Consider the following 19,273-nt stretch of genomic DNA (forward strand, 5'->3'; position numbering starts at 1 on the left):
GCTCCTGGTTTGTTCCCGTAATAACCGAAAAGCATGTTATCTTCCTTTGGAATAGGCCCATTTGGCGAATCACTGTATGGATGAAAATGAACACCCTGTTGTGCTAAATCGAGACCTCACAACCGACTTCGCAGAAAAAGGAAATGGGATTTCTATCTTTCTGTCTGAAAACATGACACCCAATCTCCATGGTTTCTGTCTGCTATTCTAATGTAAATGCCAAGACCAGGGTTCTATTTACATAATACATTTCGGTGTGCCCTGGGAATACTAGGCTGAACAAAACATTCCAACTACTTTAGGGGACGCTAGTATCTTAGCATCTGTTAGTATCTTAACACTTCTGGAAGCTGCCCTGATTTGTTATGGGAGTGCAAAACAACCCGACGACACCCTGGTAATTTGAACCCTGGCTCACACAATATAACACTGATAAAACCCTTGCTGATGCTCCATTAGCTTGCATTTTGTGCCTCACCTTGCCTGGCTTGGGTCCTGCCAGCATCTGCGTGTCCTTGGGTTGGATGTAAGGCTTGGGCGTCAGCAAAGGCACAGACTTAGGCGAGACAGCCTGGATAGAGGGGTTTGGTTCAGGCGTGCGTGACCGAATCTGGGGGCGATGAGACTGACCCTGGGGGAACCCCGCCACTTGGGCCTCGACGGTAGCGGTAAACTTGGGTGCCGGGAGCGACTGCTGCCTCAGGTACTTCAGAGGACCATTTGGATCTTCTTCCGGGGAGGTGGGGTTGGGAGAACGGGAGGTGGGGGTGAGGGAGAGATGTGTGTTGGTGGCAGTGGTCGGATCTTCAGAGACGCTCCTGTCCAGCAGTTTGGGCAGTTGCAGGCGCTCCAGCACTGCTTCACTGATGGTGAAACGCTGGGCGTAGCGGTGGAGGACCAACGCCGCCTCCTCGGGGGTGCGGGCTGACCGGTAGGCCTCGCGGAGCTCATTCTCACGACGCTCCCTAGGGAAGGAGAGACGGGAGGACAAGGTGAGACAGGGGCCATGTGACTGGCTACACACTGACGAAAGCATCATTGTTGAAATATTTCTGTACATTGCTACTGATCCCCTGATGCAGTTAAAAGCAATACAAAATTGGTTGAAGCCAGGATGCGATAAAAAACAACAGGCCAGGATATAAGAAACATGAGAGTAGGTATAGGTCTATACTGTACATTGAGGCAACCAACAATATGGAAACCAGGGTTCGACCTAGTGACCTACTTCTCCTCCACGATCTCTCGGTAGGTCTTGATACTCTTCCTCCTCTGAGAGATGGCCCCTCCCTCGCCCGTCATCAGCTTCTCCATCATCTTCCTCTCCTCCTCCTTCTTGATCAGGTCCTGGGAGACACTTCTCCTGCGACTCTTCCACCGGGCTAGGTCCTAACACACAGACACGTCAATATATGAGTGCATAAGTATATATTTTCTTATTTAACCTTTATTTAACTAGGCAAGTCAGTTAAGAACAAATTCTTATTTACAATGACGGCATACACCGGCCAAACCCGGATGACGCTGGGCCAATTGTGCGCCGCCCTATGGGACTCCCAATCACGGCCAGTTGTGATACAGCCTGGAATCGAACCAGGGGGTCTGTAGTGACGCCTCAAGCACTGAGATGCAGTGCCTTAGACCGCTGCGCCACTCGGTGTGAGTGTGTGTATGAAAGTGTATGAGTATGTGTGCGTGTGTGTATGTGTGTGTGAGTGCTTACGTCCTGCCAGTGGTCCTCTTCTTCCTTCATCATGTTGTACTGGTTGTGCATGAGCTCGTGGCGCACCTGGCTGTGGTGCGGCAAGACGGCGTCCTCCTCACAGCGCATGTCAATCATACTCACACTCCTGAGGAAAAGAAAGGAGAGAAAAGAGACGAGAGAGGGGAAGGAGTTATAAAGAGATTTACTAGGAGAAAAGTCTTGCATACGGTATGGACAGAAAATGTTTTATTTCCAGGCACATAAGGTGAATTCATGTTTTCTGGAGCTCTGGAGTTTACGTAGTAGATGATAGTTCAGCCAGGAAAGGTAGAGGTCAAACAGGGTTGATGGTCAAACGCTTTACGGATACAACTTCTATAGGTACTGAAGTGGTCCACTAAAATGTAAATAAACAAAACCCAAAAGAAACTCATTATTTTTCTGACAATACATCTCATTGCACTACCACAAATATGATATTATTGGATATTATTGTTCTGTATACATTAATTTGTATTATACTGTGTAGAACCATGCAGAAGGTACCAGAGATAATGTTAATAAAGGCATATTATAACCACATGTATCAAATGCTATCAAAAGGTTATTCAGTGAGCTCCAAAAGTATAGGGACAGTGACAAATGTTTTGTTGTTTTGGCTTTGTACTCCAGCACTTTGGATTTGAAATGATACAATGTCTATGAGGTTAAAGTGCAGATTGTCAGCTTTAAAGCTTCCATATGTAACTTTTTGGGCGACCCGACCAAATTCACATAGAAATGTGTGTTATAGATCTGTCATTCTCCTTGAAAGCAAGTCTAAGAAGCGGTAGATCTGTTCTATGTGCGCTATGCAGAAATTGTGCCGCCATTTTTAGTGGTTGCTAAAATTCGAATAGTTCTCCTAATTTCAGTTTATGTGACAAAACAAGCAAGTATAGTGTAGAGAATCATTGTACCATCTAAACTGCTGTGAAATATATTTTCCATAACCAAAAATATTGTATTTTAAGCTGTTTGAAGCTGGTGTACAAAACCGAAAGCACAGAAATAGCCCACATAGAACAGATCAGTCGCTTCTTAGACTTGCTTTCAATGAGAATGACAGATTTATAAGTCACATTTCTATGTGAATTTGGTCCGGTCGCCCAAAAGGTTACATATTGCAGCTTTTGGTTTCGTACACCAGCATCAAACAGCTGAAAATACAATATTTTTGGTTATGGAAAATATGCTGTATTTCACAGTGGTTTAGATGGTACAATGATTCTCTACACTATACTTGCTTGTTCTGTCACATAAACTACAATTTGGCAAACTATTAGAATTTTAGCAACCAGGAAATGGCGGAGCGATTTCTGCATAGTGAATCTTTAATTTGAGGGTATTTTTTTAATCCATATCGGGTGAACCGTTTTGGGTATTGGGACCAAAACAAACAGCAAATGCATCTAACAAATTTGTAGAGTCATTGCGTGCTATGAATATGGGACCAAATACTTCACTTTTTACTACTTTAATAAATTTGTCCCAATACTTTTGGTCCCCTAAAATGGGGGTACTATGTACAAAAAGTGCTGTAATTTCTAAACTGTCTGCACTTTAACCTCATAATCATTGTATCATTTGAAATCCAAAGTGCTGTACAGAGCCAAAACAACAACCAAAAACTGTCACTGCCCCAATACCTTTGGAGCTCACTGTATATACAGAAGCATATCTATACAACAGAACAGCACAGAGCATCAAAGACATACCCTGCAAGTATTTGACCCAGGTTTTGTTTTGAGAACCACAGTGAGATCCTCATACAGTGGCGTTACAGTGATGGTACATGTCATTGTGTGAGTGTATGGTACATTAATCATATGGTGTGCTCTCTAGATGCCCATGTTGCCTCCCACAATTTTTGAATGTTCCGGCTTCACATGTCTGTATGTAACAGAACAGTTTGGCATAGAGGAACTAGGTCACTGCCTATGTCACTACCTTACTCGTTTGAATAAAATACAAAATAGTAACTAGCAAGATGGAGATCAACAAGGTTATTTTTAATGAGTACATTTCACAAGTGGCTAGTTTGCATCAACTACCTTCACTAAATCCTGCAAAGGTTTTGCCTGCAAACTTTGGTTTCAAATCGCGACGTTCTGGCATGTCTGCTTTATGATTTGTTGGGAGAGTTGTCTGTCTGAACAGGACCCACCCCAGATTTTTGTTTTACCCTTATCGAAGTTGCCAAAAGAGTCTGTCATTGAAACCAGACCCTAGTCCCTGCTGTTGCTTAGGGTCGGGTTTACGAGACTATAAGCTCTACACAAGACACAGGGGAGTGATCTAGGTCCATCCCATTCCACATTAGACCCTCGAAGGCTAGAAGAGACAAAGTTACTTGTTGAGGCGCGTCTTGAGTTCCAACGTTTGCTTTTGATTGTGTGAGTGTGAGACATGCAGATAACAGAAGCTGGTTAAAAACACATTTGAAGTCAACCACTAGTCCCTCTCCACTTCTCGTATATCTAAATGGAAAGGATGGGTGTAATATGGTTAAAAGTCCAGTAAGGCCAGAGTTTCCACCATATTGCTTACACCTATCAGCTCCTTACAGATCTACTAGAAATGTCTAGAAGTTGGGGTCTAGAGATCTTAGCATACTAAGCAAGTGTGGTTTAGGAGGGCAGGGATGTGCATCCGATGGGTAACAAAGAATCACTTACTCCGGGACATCTGACACACTAGCAGCTCTGTGACTGAATCTACGAAAGCAGAGACATGGAGAAAAAAACACACTAATGAACAAACACACAACTACAACACAATGCAATATATACAGATATGAACCCACAACTACACAATGCAATACATACAGACATGAGAATAGTACAAAAGTGTGTTGGAATATAGGGGGCGTGTTGAAAACACCTGTAGGCTTAATGTACTGTATGGGTTACCATTGACAACAGTATGAGTTCTTAGTAAACAATCATGAATGCTTAATGAGATACTGTAGGTTTAATATGATCTAAAAGTCAGTAATTTATTTATGGTTATTCCGGCTAGATCTGCAGATCCAAATTGATAAAAACTGTGTCCATTTGAACACAAGGTGGAGCTCTAGCCAAAAACACAGCCAGCTGAGCACTTGGGAGAAAAACCACTGAATTCACTGCACTAATATAGGCCTCTACAGCATATTGTGTGGCGCAGATGGAAATGATCTCATGGCACAGTCTAAAACAAAACTATCAATAAAAGCATGCATCTTTTATTAGCCTGCTTATAACCCATCTTCAAAGCTGGGGTTCGTCGACTCTTGCGACCAAACTGGCGGTTTGGGTTAACCGGGTTTGGGATTAAGTTATAGGGTCACAGAGAGCTTTTAAAGCTGGATTTCTGATGTTGGGATGGGTGTTAGTGAAAATGTGGCTTGTGGTCCTATTAAGACTGGCCACAAGAAAGCAGGAGACCCAGTGAAGAGAGGTCTTATGAAATGGAAAGCAGATATATTGTTTAATGGGCTGTATGTATTTGTCATTTATTTGTCGTAGCTGCCATACAGAGAACAAAAAGCCATATTTTCTACTACTACCAGTGTCGTTTTTGAGGGAGTTGCTTCAACCAGGGTGCGTTGGAAAAGGTCAATGTCAAAGGTCATCATGCAAGGTTATTCAAAGGTCACATCTATGACAGGTCACTGTCATATCTTGCTCACATGCTCCAAAACATAAAAACCCAAATGAACAAATCAAATACTAAAAAGAAAGTATTAGCTTCCATGCATCCAAAAGCAACACACTTCATTCAGACTTCAAACTCTTCCCTTAGCCTGCTCGGGTCAAAGCAACTGAAATTAACAAATTCTGCCACTTGTGAAAGGTCATGCAATCTTCACATATGCCATCCAGAGGTGTGCATCACTGCTCAAGGTCACGGCCGCATGCATATGAAGCAGGATTTCTAAATGTCTTCCCGAAAGATCATGGGTAATGTAGTTCCCTGTATCTGATCCGTGTAGGCCGGGAGAAACCAATAAGTTGTGGCCATTAAGGTGTGATGCTCCTCTCTTAGCCAACTGAGAATGTTGTATCGGTCACTCAATCCTAGTCGATGGACGACAGGCTCACATTGGCTGGAGGTCGTCGTCAAGCCAAGATGGACGTCTCGCCACCGCTGGTTTGTCGCCCTCGCGACCTTCAATCTCCGACTTGCCCATGCGACCCTGGCAGGCGACCATCAGCGTGGTGGTTGCCCCGACTGCAGGAACGGGCAGGAACTGGCTTGGACTGGTAGTGCCGCCGTGTTTCGGCGAGGTAAGGGTGTGGCGAGCCCACATGTCGTTGTTCCTCCCTGTGTCTGTTGCCAGGGATATGGCCAACCCAACCTTCTTTGGCCCTACCTCCTCCCTGTCCATCATGGGAGGAGGAGGGAACTTCCTGGTTGTTTCCGGGCTGGCCCCGGCGCTGGAGGGGCTCGTCACGACGATGGAGGTCATCATGGGGCTGGTTGTCAGGGACGACAGGTGGTATAGTTCCTCGGAGAATGAGCGGGCGGGGCTACTGCTGAGAGAGTGGTTTGGTTAGCATTGACCAAGGTCGTAATTAGGGAAGGGCATTTGACATTATTTCACTATTCAAATAATATCATTACATTTTTTTAGATATCCGGATATTCCAAATTATTTTAAAACAGCAGAAGGTTGCTTTTCTCCATAGTTTTTGGCTAAAAGGAACAATGAAAGAGTAGTCTGATTTTTGCCATGACAGAACTGATTCTGTTACAAAAAGGTTTTCCATTGATCTGTGTCAGTTCTTGTGGAAACTCTGTTTGGTGCGTGCATGTAATTGCTATTTGAAGTGGGGAAAATAGCATACCGATGTCAGGGCAGACCAGAGCTCTAAATGTGCAGAAGTAGCTCAACACACAACATTCAAAAGTTTGTTTAATCAAATTAAGTATTTCAAATGTCACGGTATATCCTTGTAGGTAACAATGTCACAAGGATAATTACATTTAATTTATAACAAAGCATTGTCAAAACAGGCCTACCATTTATTTTTCTCTAAAAATGAACACTTACTCAAGTAATCGAAGATATCGTTTGGATATCCGGATATTCGATTAACCATGCCCATCCCTAGTCGTAATATAAAGACCTTGGCATTGTCTCGGAACTCACCCCACTGGGCACAGATGTCAGTTAAACATCTAGTTTTGATTTACATTTGGTTGAGTTGGCAACGTGAGTTGCCAACCTGAATTCAACGTGAAATCAACAAAGAATGTCACCATGTCATTGGATTTGGGTTAAAAGTTGGGTAAAAATGACGTGGACACAACATTGATTCGAACAGTATTCGCCCAGTGGGACATTATACCTGGAAAGTAGGTTTGTGAACAAAAGCAGAAAAAAACAGTAGTATTGGGCGAAAACCCATAATAGCTATATCTAAGCTGCTCTGGTAAGTCATTTTCAGTCTACACGCCATTGCCATTGAGAATGTGGACATATCCTCTGTCATTGAATAGATTCTGCCAGGCAGTGAGAAGGGCACATCATGTCCCAGCCCTGGTTGGGGGTCAGGGTCGTCACCAGCTTCTACACCCACAAAGTCCGATTCCACAGCCACAAAGTCCGATTCCACAGCCACAAAGTCAGATTCCACAGCCACAAAGTCAGATTCCACAGTCACGAAGTCAGATTCCACAGTCACAAAAAATTGCTTTTTGGTCTTCATTTAAGGATAGGTTAGGCAAAAGGTTTGTATTGTGGTTAAGGTTAGGGTTAAGGTTAGTGTTAGGTTTAAAATCTAATTTTAAGAAGAGAAATTGTAGAAATGAGAGGGGTTTATAACTTTGTGGGTATAGAAGCTATTGACGACCGTGGCTCATGGTCGGAAGGACCCCGCATTTCCTACTTCCTGAGGGTGGGTTCACATGTTCCCTGTGTGTTGGATTACAGAAAATGTTTCTGGGTAGGCTACCTAGACTATGGCAAGTATTTTGTGTGTTGTGTGTGTGTGTGTGTGTGTGTGTGTGCAAGGGTGTGTCTATATCCAACGTGTGTGTGCAAGCATGAAAAACCAATGTGTGTTTACCATACACAAGGGCAGCATGGTGACTTGTTGATTATCTCCAACCAGTGCCATAGAACCATGTTGCCTAGGTGATGAATGAATCCCTAGCACATCTGATTATACTCCAACCCTCAATCAGCAAAATACACTCTTCACAGGTCATGAGGTCAATCTCTGTCATTTATCCAGAAAAAAGGGAACAAAGGAATGCCATTTGAGTTTGTGCATCTCAAATACCCTCTTGTAATACACATTTGTGGTTGTTTTACCTATTACCTACTTTAGTTGAAAGCACCGACTGTGAGACGCTCTGAATAAGAGAACAACAGTAGCCAAAGAGACATTCCAAGGACCACATGTGTGATTACTCACGAAACCCAGACCAAAAATACCATGGGAACGATGGGAACCACACATGTGGAGATCATCCGTTCACCTACTCTGCGTCTCACAAAGACATGGCGGTTGGAACCAAAAACCTCAACATCAGACCAAAGGACAGATTTCCACCAGTCTAATGTCCATCGCTCGTGTTTCTTGGCCTAAGCAAGTCACTTCTTATTGGTGTCCTTTAGTAGTGGTTTCTTTGCGTCAATTCGACCATGAAGGCCTGATTCACGCAGTCTCCTCTGAACAGTTGATGTTGAGATGTGTCTGTTACTTGAACTCTGTGAGGTGCAATCTGAGGTGCAGTTAATTGCCAATTTCTGAGGCTGGTAACTCTAATGAACTTATCCTCTGCAGCACAGGTAACTCTGGGTCTTCTTTTCCTGTGGCGGTCCTCATGAGAGCCAGTTTCACGATAGCGCTTGATGGTTTTTGGGACTGCACTTGAAGAAACGTTCAAAGTTCTTGAAATTTTCAGGATTGACTGACCTTCATGTCTTAAAGTAATGATGGTCTGTTGTTTCTCTTTGCTTATTTGAGCTGTTCTTGCCATAATATGGACTTTGTCTTTTACCAAATAGGGCTATCTTCTGTATACCACCCCTACCTTGTCACAACACAACTGATTGGCTTAAACTCATTAAGAAGGAAATAAATTCCACAAATTAACTTTTAACAAGGCACACCTGTTAATTGAAATGCATTCCAGGTGACTACCTCATGAAGCTGGTTGAGAGAATGCCAAGAGTGTGCAAAGCTGTCATCAAGGCAAAGGGTGGCTACTTGAAGAATCTCAAAAATAACATATATTTTGATTTGTTTAACACTTTTTGGTTACTACATGATTCCATATGTGTTATTTCATAATTTTGATGTCTTCACTATTATTCTACAATATAGAAAATAGTAAAAATAAAGAAAAACCCTTGAATGAGTAGGTGTGTCCAAACTTTTGACTGGTACTCTATATATTATTTTTTAATATATATACTGTATATATATACAGTGAGGGAAAAAAGTATTTGATCCCCTTCTGATTTTGTACGTTTGCCCACTGACAAAGAAATGATCAGTCTATAATTTTAATGGTAGGTTTATTGGAACAGTGAGAGACAGAATAACAACAAAAAAATCCAGAAAAACGCATGTGAAAAATGTTATAAATTGATTTGCATTTTAATGAGGGAAATAAGTATTTGACTCCCTCTCAATCAGAAAGATTTCTGGCTCTCAGGTGTCTTTTATACAGGTAACGAGCTGAGATTAGGAGCACACTCTTAAAGGGAGTGCTCCTAATCTCAGCTTGTTACCTGTATAAAAGACACCTGTCCACAGAAGCAATCAATCAATCAGATTCCAAACTCTCCACCATGGCCAAGACCAAAGAGCTCTCCAAGGATGTCAGGGACAAGATTGTAGACCTACATAAGGCTGGAATGGGCTACAAGACCATCGCCAAGCAGCTTGGTGAGAAGGTGACAACACTTGGTGCGATTATTCGCAAATGGAAGAAACACAAAATAACTGTCAATCTCCCTCGGGCTGGGGCTCCATGCAAGATCTCACCTCGTGGAGTTGCAATGATCATGAGAACGGTGAGGAATCAGCCCAGAACTACACGGGAGGATCTTGTCAATGATCTCAAGGCAGCTGGGGCCATAGTCACCAAGAAAACAATTGGTAACACGTTACGCCGTGAAGGACTGAAATCCTGCAGCGCCCGCAAGGTCCCCCTGCTCAAGAAAGCACATATACAGGCCAGTCTGAAGTTTGCCAATGAACATCTGAATGATTCAGGGGAGAACTGGGTGAAAGTGTTGTGGTCAGATGAGACCAAAATCGAGCTCTTTGGCATCAACTCAACTCGCCGTGTTTGGAGGAGGAGGAATGCTGCCTATGACCCCAAGAACACCATCCCCACCGTCAAACATGGAGGTGGAAACATTATGCTTTGTGGGTGTTTTTCTGCTAAGGGGACAGGACAACTTCACCGCATCAAAGGGACGATGGACGGGGCCATGTACCGTCAAATCTTGGGTGAGAACCTCCTTCCCTCAGCCAGGGCATTGAAAATGGGTTGTGGATGGGTATTCCAGCATGACAATGACCCAAAACACACGGCCAAGGCAACAAAGGAGTGGCTCAAGAAGAAGCACATTAAGGTCCTGGAGTGGCCTAGCCAGTCTCCAGACCTTAATCCCATAGAAAATCTGTGGAGGTAGCTGAAGGTTCGAGTTGCCAAACGTCAGCCTCGAAACCTTAATGACTTGGAGAAGATCTGCAAAGAGGAATGGGACAAAATCCCTCCTGAGATGTGTGCAAACCTGGTGGCCAACTACAAGAAACGTCTGACCTCTGTGATTGCCAACAAGGGTTTTGCCACCAAGTACTAAGTCATGTTTTGCAGAGGGGTCAAATACTTATTTCCCTCATTAAAATGCAAATCAATTTATAACATTTTTGACATGCGTTTTTCTGGATTTTGTTGTTGTTATTCTGTCTCTCACTGTTCAAATAAACCTACCATTAAATTATAGACTGATCATGTCTTTGTCAGTGGGCAAACGTACAAAATCAGCAGGGGATCAAATACTTTTTTCCCTCACTGTATATACAGTTGAAGTCGGAAGTTTACATACACATTAGACAAATATATTTAAACTCAGTTTTCACAATTCCTGACATTTAATCCTAGTAAAAATTCCCTGTCTTAGGTCAGTTAGGATCACCACTTTATTTTTAGAATTTGAAATGTCAGAATAATAGTAGAGAGAATGATTTATTTCAGCTTTTATTTCTTTCATCACATTCCCAGTAGGTAGCATTGCCTTTAAATTGTTTAACTTGGGTCAAACGTTTTGGGTAGCCTTCCCACAATAAGTTGTTTGAATTTTGGCCCATTCCTCCTGACAGAGTTGGTGTAACTGAGTCAGGTTTGTAGGCCTCCTTGCTCGCACACGCTTTTTCATTTCTGCCCACACATTTTCTAGAGGATTGAGGTCAGGGCTTTGTGATGGCCACTCCAATACATTTACATTTTAGTCATTTAGCAGATGCTCTTATCCAGAGCGACTTACAGTTAGTGAGTGCATACATTATTTTTTTCATACTGGCCCCCCCGTGGGAATCGAACCCCCAACCCTTGCGTTGCAAACACCATGCTCTACCAACTGAGCTACATCCCTGCCGGCCATTCCCTCCCCTACCCTGGACCAATTGTGCGCTGCCCCATGGGTCTCCCGGTCGCAGCCGGCTACGACAGAGCCTGGATTTGAACCAGGATCTCTAGTGGCACAGCTAGCGCTGCGATGCAGTGCCTTAGACCACTGCGCCACTCGGGAGTTTACCTTGACTTTGTTGTCCTTAAGCCATTTTGCCACAACTTTGGAAGTATGCTTGGGGTCATTGTCCATTTGGAAGACCCATTTGCGACCAAGCTTTAACTTCCTGACTGATATCTTGAGATGTTGCTTCAATATATCCACATAATTTTCCTTCCTCATGATGCCATCTATTTTGTGAAGTGCACCAGTCCCTCCTGCAGCAAAGAACCCCCACAGCATGATGCTGCCACCCCCATGCTTCACGGTTGGGATGGTGTTCTTTGGGTTGCAAGCCTACCCCTTTTTCCTCCAAACATAACAATGGTCATTATGGCCAAACAGTTTTATTTTTGTTTAATCAGACCAGAGGACACTTATCCAAAAAGTATGATCTTTGTCCCCATATGCAGTTGCAAACCATAGTCTGGCTTTTCAATGGCGTTTTGGAGCAGTGGCTTCTTCCTTGCTGAGCGGCCTTTCAGGTTACGTCGATATAGGACTCGTTTTACTGTGGATATAGATACATTTGTACCTGTTTCCTCCAGCATCTTCACAAGGTCCTTTGCTGTTGTTCTGGGATTGATTTGCATTTTTCGCACCAAAGTACGTTCATCTCTAGGAGACAGAACGCATCTCCTTCCTGAGCGGTATGATGGCTGCGTGGTCCCATGGTGTTTATACTTGCATACTATTGTTTGTACAGATTAACGTGGTACCATTGGGCGTTTGGAAATTGCTCCCAAGGAGGAACCAGACTTGTGGAGGTCTACACATTTTTTTCTGAGGTCTTGGCTGATTTCATTTGATTTTCCCATGATGTCAAGCAAAGAGGCACTGAGTTGGAAGGTAGGCCCTGAAATACATCAACAGGGACACATCCAATTGACTCAAATGATGTCAAAGCTTATCAGAAGCTTCTAAAGCCATGACATCATTTTCTGGAATTTTCCAAGCTGTTTAAAGGCACAGTCAATTTAGTGTATGTAAGCTTCTGACCTACTGGAATTGTGATACAGTGAATTATAAGTGCAATAATCTGTCTGTAAACAATTGTTGGAAAAATTACTTGTGTCATGCACAAAGTAGATGTCATAACCGACTTGCCAAAACTATAGTTTGTTAACAAGAAATTTGTGGAGTGGTTGAAAAACTAGTTTTAATGACTCCAACCTAAGTGTATGTAAACTTCCGACTTCAACTGTACAGTGAGGGAAAAAAGTATTTGATCCCCTGCTGATTTTGTACGTTTGCCCACTGACAATGAAATGATCAGTCTATAATTTTAATGGTAGGTTTATTTGAACAGTGAGAGACAGAATAACAACAAAGAAATCCAGAAAAACGCATGTCAGAAATGTTATAAATTGATTTGCATTTTAATGAGGGAAATAAGTATTTGACCCCTCTGCAAAACATGACTTAGTACTTGGTGGCAAAACCTTTGTTGGCAATCACAGAGGTCAGACGTTTCTTGTAGTTGGCCACCAGGTTTACACACATCTCAGGAGGGATTTTGTCCCACTTCTCTTTGCAGATCTTCTCCAAGTCATTAAGGTTTCGAGCCTGACGTTTGGCAACTCGAACCTTCAGCTCCCTCCACAGATTTTCTATGGGATTAAGGCCTGGAGACTGGCTAGGCCGCTCCAGGACCTTAATGTTCTTCTTCTTGAGCCACTCCTTTATTGCCTTGGCCATGTGTTTTGGGTCATTGTCATGCTGGAATACCCATCCACGACCCATTTTCAATGCCCTGGCTGAGGGAAGGAGGTTCTCACCCATGATTTGACGGTACATGGCCCCGTCCATCGTCCCTTTGATGCGATGAAGTTGTCCTGTCCCCTTAGCAGAAAAACACCCCCAAAGCATAATGTTTCTACCTCCATGTTTGACGGTGGGGATGGTGTTCTTGGGGTCATAGGCAGCATTCCTCCTCCTCCAAACACAGCGAGTTGAGTTGATGCCAAAGAGCTCGATTTTGGTCTCATCTGACCACAACACTTTCACCCAGTTCTCCTCTGAATCATTCAGATGTTCATTGGCAAACTTCAGATGGGCATGTATATGTGCTTTCTTGAGCAGGGGGACCTTGCGGGCGCTGCAGAATTTCAGTCCTTCACGGCGTAGTGTGTTACCAATTGTTTTCTTGGTGACTATGGTCCTGGCTGCCTTGAGATCATTGACAAGATCCTCCCGTGTAGTTCTGGGCTGATTCCTCACCGTTCTCATGATCATTGCAACTCCACAAGGTGAGATCTTGCATGGAGCCCCAGGCCGAGGGAGATTGACAGTTATTTTGTGTTTCTTCCATTTGCGAATAATCGCACCAACTGTTGTCACCTTCTCACCAAGCTGCTTGGCGATGGTCTTGTAGCCCATTCCAGCCTTGTGTAGGTCTACAATCTTGTCCCTGACATCCTAGGAGAGCTCTTTGCTCTTGGCCATGGTGGAGAGTTTGGAATCTGATTGATTGATTGCTTCTGTGGACAGATGTCTTTTATACAGGTAACAAACTAAGATTAGGAGCACTCCCTTTAAGAGTGTGCTCCTAATCTCAGCTCATTACCTGTATAAAAGACACCTGGGAGCCAGAAATCTTTCTGATTGAGAAGGGGTCAAATACTTATTTCCCTCATTGAAATGCAAATCAATTTATAACATTTTTGACATGCGTTTTTCTGGATTTTTTTGTTGTTATTCTGTCTCTCACTGGTCAAATAAACCTACCATAAAAATTATAGACTGATCATTTCTTTGTCAGTGGGCAAACTTACAAAATCAGCAGGGGATCAAATACTTTTTTCCCTCACTGTATATATATATATATATATATATATATTATTTTGTATATATGTTTTCCTTTTTATTTTCCCTAACACTACCACCCCTCCACTAATTGTAGTAAACTAAGGGACAACAACCTTTAGGCTTCTACTTCCAGCTTATACATACTATATACATTTTACGGACACAGTATATTTTACAGTAGTTATCTTTTTTTTCATTTTTTGTCCCATCCTTCAGCTACCTTCAACCTCTGCCATCTATCTCTGAACACCATCCAGTTTTGAGTTCTATTTGCCATATATTTGTCAACTGTACTGTGATGTTTCAGAAAAGTTCTGAACCTTTCTATTCTCATAGTTTCTACAGATTGTAAATTAAAGATAAACATTTTTGCTAAGAGTATTATTATATTATTGATCAATTGACTATGACTTTTCAGATCACCCAGCAGTGCTATTTGCAGAGTTAACTCCAGGTAAATGTTGCAATTCTTCAGCCATTCCTGAACCTGCGACCCAAAACAAGCTACATATGGACACCTACCAAAACAAATTATCTAATGATTCTGTCTCTTCGCAGCAAAATCTGCAGAGCTGGGATGGTTGTATCCCCCACATTCAGTGCCTTGCAAAAGTATTCATCCCCCTTGGCGTTTTCCCTATTTTGTTGCATTACAACCTGTAATTTACATTGATTTTTATTTGGATTTCATGTAATGGACATACACAAAATAGTCCAAATTGGTGAAGTGAAATAAAAAAAAGTACTTGTTTAAAAAAATTCTACAAAACAGATAACGGAAAAGTGGTGCGTGCATATCTGTTCTTATAGAGACATACCCCAAGAGACTTGCAGCTGTAATTGGGGGGGGGGGGGGGGGGGGGGGGGGTGAATAGTTATGCACGCTCAAGTTTTCTGTTTTCTTGTCTTATTTCTTGTTTGTTTCACAATAAAAAATATTTTGCATCTTCAATGTGATAGGCATGTTGTGTAAATCAAATGATACAAACCCCCAAAAAATCAATTTTAATTCCAGGTTGTACGGCAACAAAATAGGAAAAATGCCAATGGGGGTGAGTACTTTCGCAAGCCACTGTATATATAACATTCTATTGGTTGCAAGAATTTTGTATAATAATTTAAATTGAAAAACTCTGTTTTGAATCCAGCGTCATTTTGTGTATCAGTTCATAAACCATGAGAATAGTCCTTTGCAGGAAGTCTTGTTCACATATATTTGACTATTGTAGATAAAAGCATAATTGAGAAATTATTTATCGAAGTTTGCATATTTATGATATTTTGGACTTACCCAGACCTCCTTTAAGACTCCATCTGTAGGTGCTAAAAAGCAAACATTGGTGTCATATGAAGCTTTACCACTTGCTCTGTAATATGAGGACTATTTTGATTTCAATAACATTTTTACATACATTTTTGAATATTGACAAATATAAACATGAATATATACAATATCATTTTTTTAATTTGGCACATTTATCAATATATTGTTGAACATTAAAGTTCCAGAGAGGGATCTCTGCTACTTTTAGAGTTATGATCCAATTTGTAAGCATTACCAACACAGTGAATGTGAAAATGCATTCAAAATGGTCGCCTTCTGCTGGTGATTTGCAGGATGTGCAATGATACAAGTAAAAGGAGGGCTGTGATTGGTTACAATGCCAATTACTCTGTATAAAATCGGCCATAACTTTAAAACTAACAGAGATCCCACTCTGGAACTTTGATATGCCCATAGAGTACATTATGTTCAACAAGAAATAAATATTTTGCTAAATCAAAAATATTGATATTTTCCAATATTCATAAATGTATGTAATATATTTAGATTGAAATAAAAATACTACTCATATTACAGAGCAAGCGGTTAAGCTTCATATGATACCAATTTTTGCCAGCATCTACAGATGAAACATTATGGACTCTTAAGGGAGGCCTGGGTAAGGCCAAAATGTCATAAATATGTTAACGTTGATTAATTATTTCTCAATTATTCTTTTAGATACAAATGTCAAATATATGTCAACAATCCTTCCACCAAAGGCCTATTCTATGGATTACATTTCGTGAAAAGCATGGCTGTGGGAAGATGGCTAATACATCTGCCAGAAACACATAGGGAGACTCGTCCGAAATAAAGAGGACCACAAACATCGCAACAGCAGACTCCTGGCAAACACTGAAACCGCAAACGTCTGGGCTTGGTTTTCATATGGAATGAGAGAGGGCAGCTGTGTGTCCAACACCAACAAAAGCAGTGCGCCACAGCAAAGATTATATTTGGAAAGCTCCTCGAACATCCCCAGAATAACTCTTGGGTGTGTTCTAAATGGCACCATATTCCATATATAGTGCACTACTTTTGACCAGAGCCTTATGGGCTCTGGTCAAAAGTACTGCACTATATCGGAAATATTGTGCCCTATACGCAAGTCTTATTCCCACTTCAGAGTGTCGTTAGTCAGCCAAAATAGAGAAGAGAAAGAGAAAGCAGACATATCCATAGGGTGGATCCAAATTCAACTCACAAATGCCCCCAAATGAGCATCAGTCATGTCTGTGTCAAATAATAACAGGCAAAGTTAAGCTCTTATGAAACGGTTCACTGAATCCCTCAGAGTTTGTGTAAATAGTTGTCTGCAAAAGAGTTTAAGTGTCTGCATGGGTGTGTTTAAAGGTGTCATCACCAAAACAGTAAAGTTTTAAAATCAACACATCTTACAGGGAAAACCTTCTAAGATTGGGGCAAAGGTTTAATTAAGTTGGGGTCAATGGAACCGTGGCTTGAGGAGCCAATAGCGTCTTTAAGGGAAAGTCTCTTGCCTGGGGGTTGTTGGGTTGGGACAAGGGGTTAGGGTTTAGGCTTTAGGGGTTAGGGCATTCTGTGATTGGCACCTTTGCTCAGCAGTCACAGTCAGGTGTATAGCCATCTCCCTGTGGGTGAGTGTGGGGGTCTGTGAGCGTTGAGGGGGGTTGTAGGGGTGACGTTCATATTCCTCCTCCCTCTCCTTCCATTCCTGCCTCCAAGTGCATGCCGGAGTCAGCCTCCCTTCCTCCTCTTTCCTCTCCTCCATTTCTTCCTCCTTCTCTTCTTCCCCGTTCCTGTGTTCTTCTTCGGACTGATTCTGTGGTTTGGGAAGGGGATGGGCTTGGGGCTCTATAGGGACTATAACTGTGGGTACCTCTAGGGTGGGGAGTTCAGTCGGACTGTTATACACACACGCGCACACACGCGCACACAAGGGGCAAACACAACAACACCAACATGCAACCATGACACAGGTTGCATGACACAACACAGCACAAACCAAAGCCACAACACATATGTGAAACACACAACCATAACCACAAAACACAGTCATAGCGTGATCATATGGACAATGACAATGGGAGTAGTAAAAAGGAAACCACAACACACCAATGGAAACATGCACGGTGGAAGGGAAAAAGGAGGGGGATCAAAGAATGAAAAAAACATCACACATGATAATGATACAGTGTGGATGGAATAACAATCTCAAAGCATTTGAACAAAGAGTCACTGAAAAGCAGAACAAGCTGATTGAAGGATAATGTACTGGTCAGTATTGGTCAATCAGAGACCCGATGACCTCGTAAGAAGCTCAGGCCAATCTCATGATCTCATGCAAGCACAAGCACATACAGTACTCATGGATGTATTCAGATAGGTATAGTATGAGCTTAGGACCTACCCTTGCACACCCACATGCAGGTTTAGACGTATGTGCACCCACACACACACATACACACTCTTGCTTGCTCATATTCGTGCCTTATTCACTTCCACTAACAGGTTTAACCCTTTCCAATTACAGCCTTGCACAGAGAGACACACACACGTAGAGGAAAAATGATTTCTGCTTAATGCTTCCAGCTGGAAGCCAGTTATCCCTCCTCCTTATTGAGAAGCCTGTATCATCGGTGTGAGAGTGGTGTGTAGGTGATACGGCAAAAGTCAGGTCTACACTAATGAGATTAATGTCAAACCAATCCATGTCAACAAGGTCAGATACAGAAGCAAAGGCCTGATTTAGTAGGTGACGTCTAGTGTAAATAAATACACACACACACAAGCACACACACACACACAGTCGTACGTACGTGTGTGTGTGTGCACTTATGCAAGCTTATGCACATAAGCGCATGCACACACAAACAGAAGCACACACACAAACATGTGCATACACACACACACACATGATTTTAGCCATCTACTGAAATATTACAAGATGAGTGGAACAAGCCATATTTTGGTTTCATGAAAACCTAATACTCTGTTTTGATATCAGTTTCCAACAACACTCAACGGAGTCATATAGTAGCCAAAGTCGGTCACACATTTTAGCAGTCACCTATTTGTGTCTGCATAGCAAATGCCTCGCCTGTTGCTGGCTTTTCTCTCAGTGCTTCGGTCTCGGCCAATCAAAACACACATCTGGTCTCCATCAGCCCATCCCATCATGCCACCACTGTACAATTTCTATTTTATTTTTCCTTTTCTTAAACATGCGTGTTCCACATCAGACAGGACATTCCCTGTCTTCCTTGTGCAATGGGGGAATTACAATATGAAGGAAAATTGGCTGGCGGTAGCTGTTTTTAAAGTGCTGTGTCAGGTCTGGTGGAAGAAACAACATATCGGTGATACGTATAGAAGCTAGACACTTCTAGAAAAGAAAGAATAAGCCCTCCGAGTTTGTTTTGTCTCAATGGTAATACCAGAGAAAGAGCTGTTAACATGAACATTTTGGGCTAACGTTTGGATTGATGGAAAACAGTTATCACTTTAGTGAACAACAGGAGTATGGGAGGTACTTTCTCAATATACTGTATGACAAATATTTATAAACAGCATATATGGTGATGAGCTTCTACTGCTATTGACATAACCCCTCCCACTATCTATTGGCTTGGGTCTGACTATATTGTTCTGTCAAAGCATAGCAGGTGATACA

The 19,273-nt window shown here is 42.3% G+C and overlaps 1 protein-coding gene across 1 annotated transcript in view; it reads right to left on the reverse strand.

Moving 5' to 3' along the window:
* The window catches only part of LOC311105311 (LIM and calponin homology domains-containing protein 1-like), a 154,183-nt gene that overhangs the window by 17,757 nt on the left and 117,153 nt on the right, over positions 1 to 19,273 (reverse strand). Inside the window, exons 9-12 of the mRNA XM_084147418.1 lie at positions 4,423 to 4,461; positions 1,724 to 1,850; positions 1,229 to 1,389; positions 479 to 965 (exon numbers count right to left, since the gene is read on the reverse strand). Of these exons, the coding sequence (XP_084003544.1) occupies positions 479 to 965; positions 1,229 to 1,389; positions 1,724 to 1,850; positions 4,423 to 4,461 (814 nt within the window). The remainder of the gene's footprint in view (positions 1 to 478; positions 966 to 1,228; positions 1,390 to 1,723; positions 1,851 to 4,422; positions 4,462 to 19,273) is intronic.

The sequence above is a fragment of the Coregonus lavaretus genome (assembly GCF_964263955.1).
Source record: "Coregonus lavaretus genome assembly, chromosome: 29".
In the NCBI taxonomy this organism is placed as follows: domain Eukaryota; kingdom Metazoa; phylum Chordata; class Actinopteri; order Salmoniformes; family Salmonidae; genus Coregonus; species Coregonus lavaretus.